At 39.8% G+C, this 2,119-nt stretch overlaps 1 protein-coding gene across 1 annotated transcript; it reads right to left on the bottom strand.

The window, feature by feature from the left end:
• Positions 1-960: 960 nt before the first annotated feature.
• Positions 961-1,752, bottom strand: LOC136536224 (uncharacterized). The gene has a single exon (XM_066528591.1). The coding sequence runs from the start codon at positions 1,750-1,752 to the stop codon at positions 961-963; it is 792 nt and encodes a 263-aa protein (XP_066384688.1).
• Positions 1,753-2,119: the final 367 nt, after the last annotated feature.

A 2,119-nucleotide genomic window follows, 5' to 3' on the forward strand; every position in this document is an offset into this window, starting at 1 on the left:
GAACCACAAAGGGAATGCGACGCACCTCGTCGTCTACGGATTCATGGACCCGGTGATCTCACAAAGGACGCGATCTTAGAATCTAGGTGTAGTTGTAGGATCTGTTTGTGTACTTGTGGTGTGAGTGAGTGTGTGGCGTTGGTGTATGTCTGTTCACGAACAGATACTGCAGTTATACCTAGATGAGAGGCGCAAAAAAAAAAGCCTTTCTTCAGTGTTGCTGGCCGGTGTCATCGTAGCCGTGGCTTTCCCGCTGCTCTACTTCTATGTAAAGTTTATTACGTGACCTGTCGCGCGCAACGCGGACGACGCGTCCCCCGTGGCCCAAAAGCCCATCCCACGTAGCTTTCGTAGATACGGAGTAGAAGACAATGAAATTGATTTTGATTATGGATGGTCCCGTGCAAAGTTGGGGGCTTACACCCATGCCTCTGTGCCTGGCGGTCCGCCAGGCCACAACGGCTAGCTGCCGCGCGTGCCAACCGTCACTTGTAGAATGCCAATGATGATTGCCATTGGGTTTGGTGACCATCACAAATTCATAGATAGATCTTCAGTACCTTCTGTTCTTGCTTGCATTGCCTAGTCTTCTTCAGTTGCAGCGTCGTATTTCAGCATATTGATTGCCAGTACTTTAGTCACACATTAGTAAAGTAGTAATATATACACAGACCTATCTGCTATAATTTGTCAAAATTTGTGTCTTCAGGCTCAGAGTAGAAGGCTTGAGCACTATAACCTTTTGAGTTGTCAAGAGCACCAGGGCTGTCCCACAAATTTTATGGGCCCTTGGACCAGTAAGACACTAAGGGCCTGGCAATGTAATATTTGAATAGGACGATTAAAGTATATAACTTGTAGCATATATTTAATTCTTCTTGAAAAAGGTAACAGTACATCAAAGAAGATAAAAAACGGCAAAATAACTATGATGGTTACCTCAAATAAAACTACGGTGCTTTAGTGCTTTTTAAAAAAGCGTCTTCGGACATTTCTTGATGCAAAATCTTCAAGATCAATTGTATCTAAAATTTCCTTCTCAATGCTGCACATAGCCAAGCCATTTAATCTTTCTTGTAGCATAGTTGACCTCAAATAATTTTTTAGTAGCTTCAATTTGGAGAAGCTTCTTTCAGCTGATGCTACTGTCACTGGAATAGTTAACAGAATCCGATATGCAATAGAGGCATTTGGATAGCAATCTACAACTTTAACAAAGTTAAGAATCTCATATGCTGACATCAACTGATCTGGCAAAGTTACTTGCAACACTTTCAACTCAGAGAACAAATCATCTAACTCAACATCAGACTTGTCATGAGAAAAAGTATTCACAAAAGTTGTGCAACGGTCTCGTAGATCACTATGATCCAAGGACTTTCGATTTTCCAAATTGAATAAGAAACCAAATATTTTCTCAAATTCCTTTAGCTGATCAAATCGACTAGTCAATGAAACAATTGCATAATCAACAATTACTAGGAAGTAGTCATCATTGAAGTTGTCTATAGCTGACCGTTGTAATTCTTCAGTTTCATCATCTTGTTCATCAAATTGCTTCTTCCTTTTACCTTTACATTTTATAGGAAATGTTGGCTCCACATCCAAACTAGATGCAATGGATTTTGCAGTCTCAATACTTGCACTTAAGCCTGTGTCTCTATACTTCTTAAAATATGATATGACCCCTTCTATCTGTTTCAAAGTACTATCCAAGCACACAATTGGAGACTGCAACTTTTTGCTCACCATGTTGATAACAGATAAAATATCTTCCCAAATAACCATACCAACTAAAAATTCGAAATTCTCAATAGTGGTTACCAATGATCCAGCTTCACTCATCGATTTTGGGTCCTCGGTACAAGTTATTTCCACCTCCTTCAGAGCTGATCTTATTTGAGAAGCTTGATACCTGATAGGTTGCACACTCTTTATTCGACTCTCCCAATGAGTATCAGACAAGGGTTTGACAGTGAATCTCTCAATATGATCGGTCAAAATTTTCCACTTTTTAGTAGATCGTGCAAACAATGCATATATCCGTTGTATGACACAAAAAAAAGTAATAGCCTTTCTACAGAATTTTGCCATATCACAAAGAACAAGGTTCAGACTA

This window comes from Miscanthus floridulus, chromosome 2, assembly GCF_019320115.1.
Source record: "Miscanthus floridulus cultivar M001 chromosome 2, ASM1932011v1, whole genome shotgun sequence".
NCBI classification, from domain to species: Eukaryota; Viridiplantae; Streptophyta; class Magnoliopsida; order Poales; family Poaceae; genus Miscanthus; species Miscanthus floridulus.

Coding starts and splice junctions, on each gene's coding strand:
- LOC136536224 (XM_066528591.1), bottom strand. CDS start 1,752: ATGGTGAGCAAAAAGTTGCAGTCTCCAATTGTGTGCTTGGATAGTACT.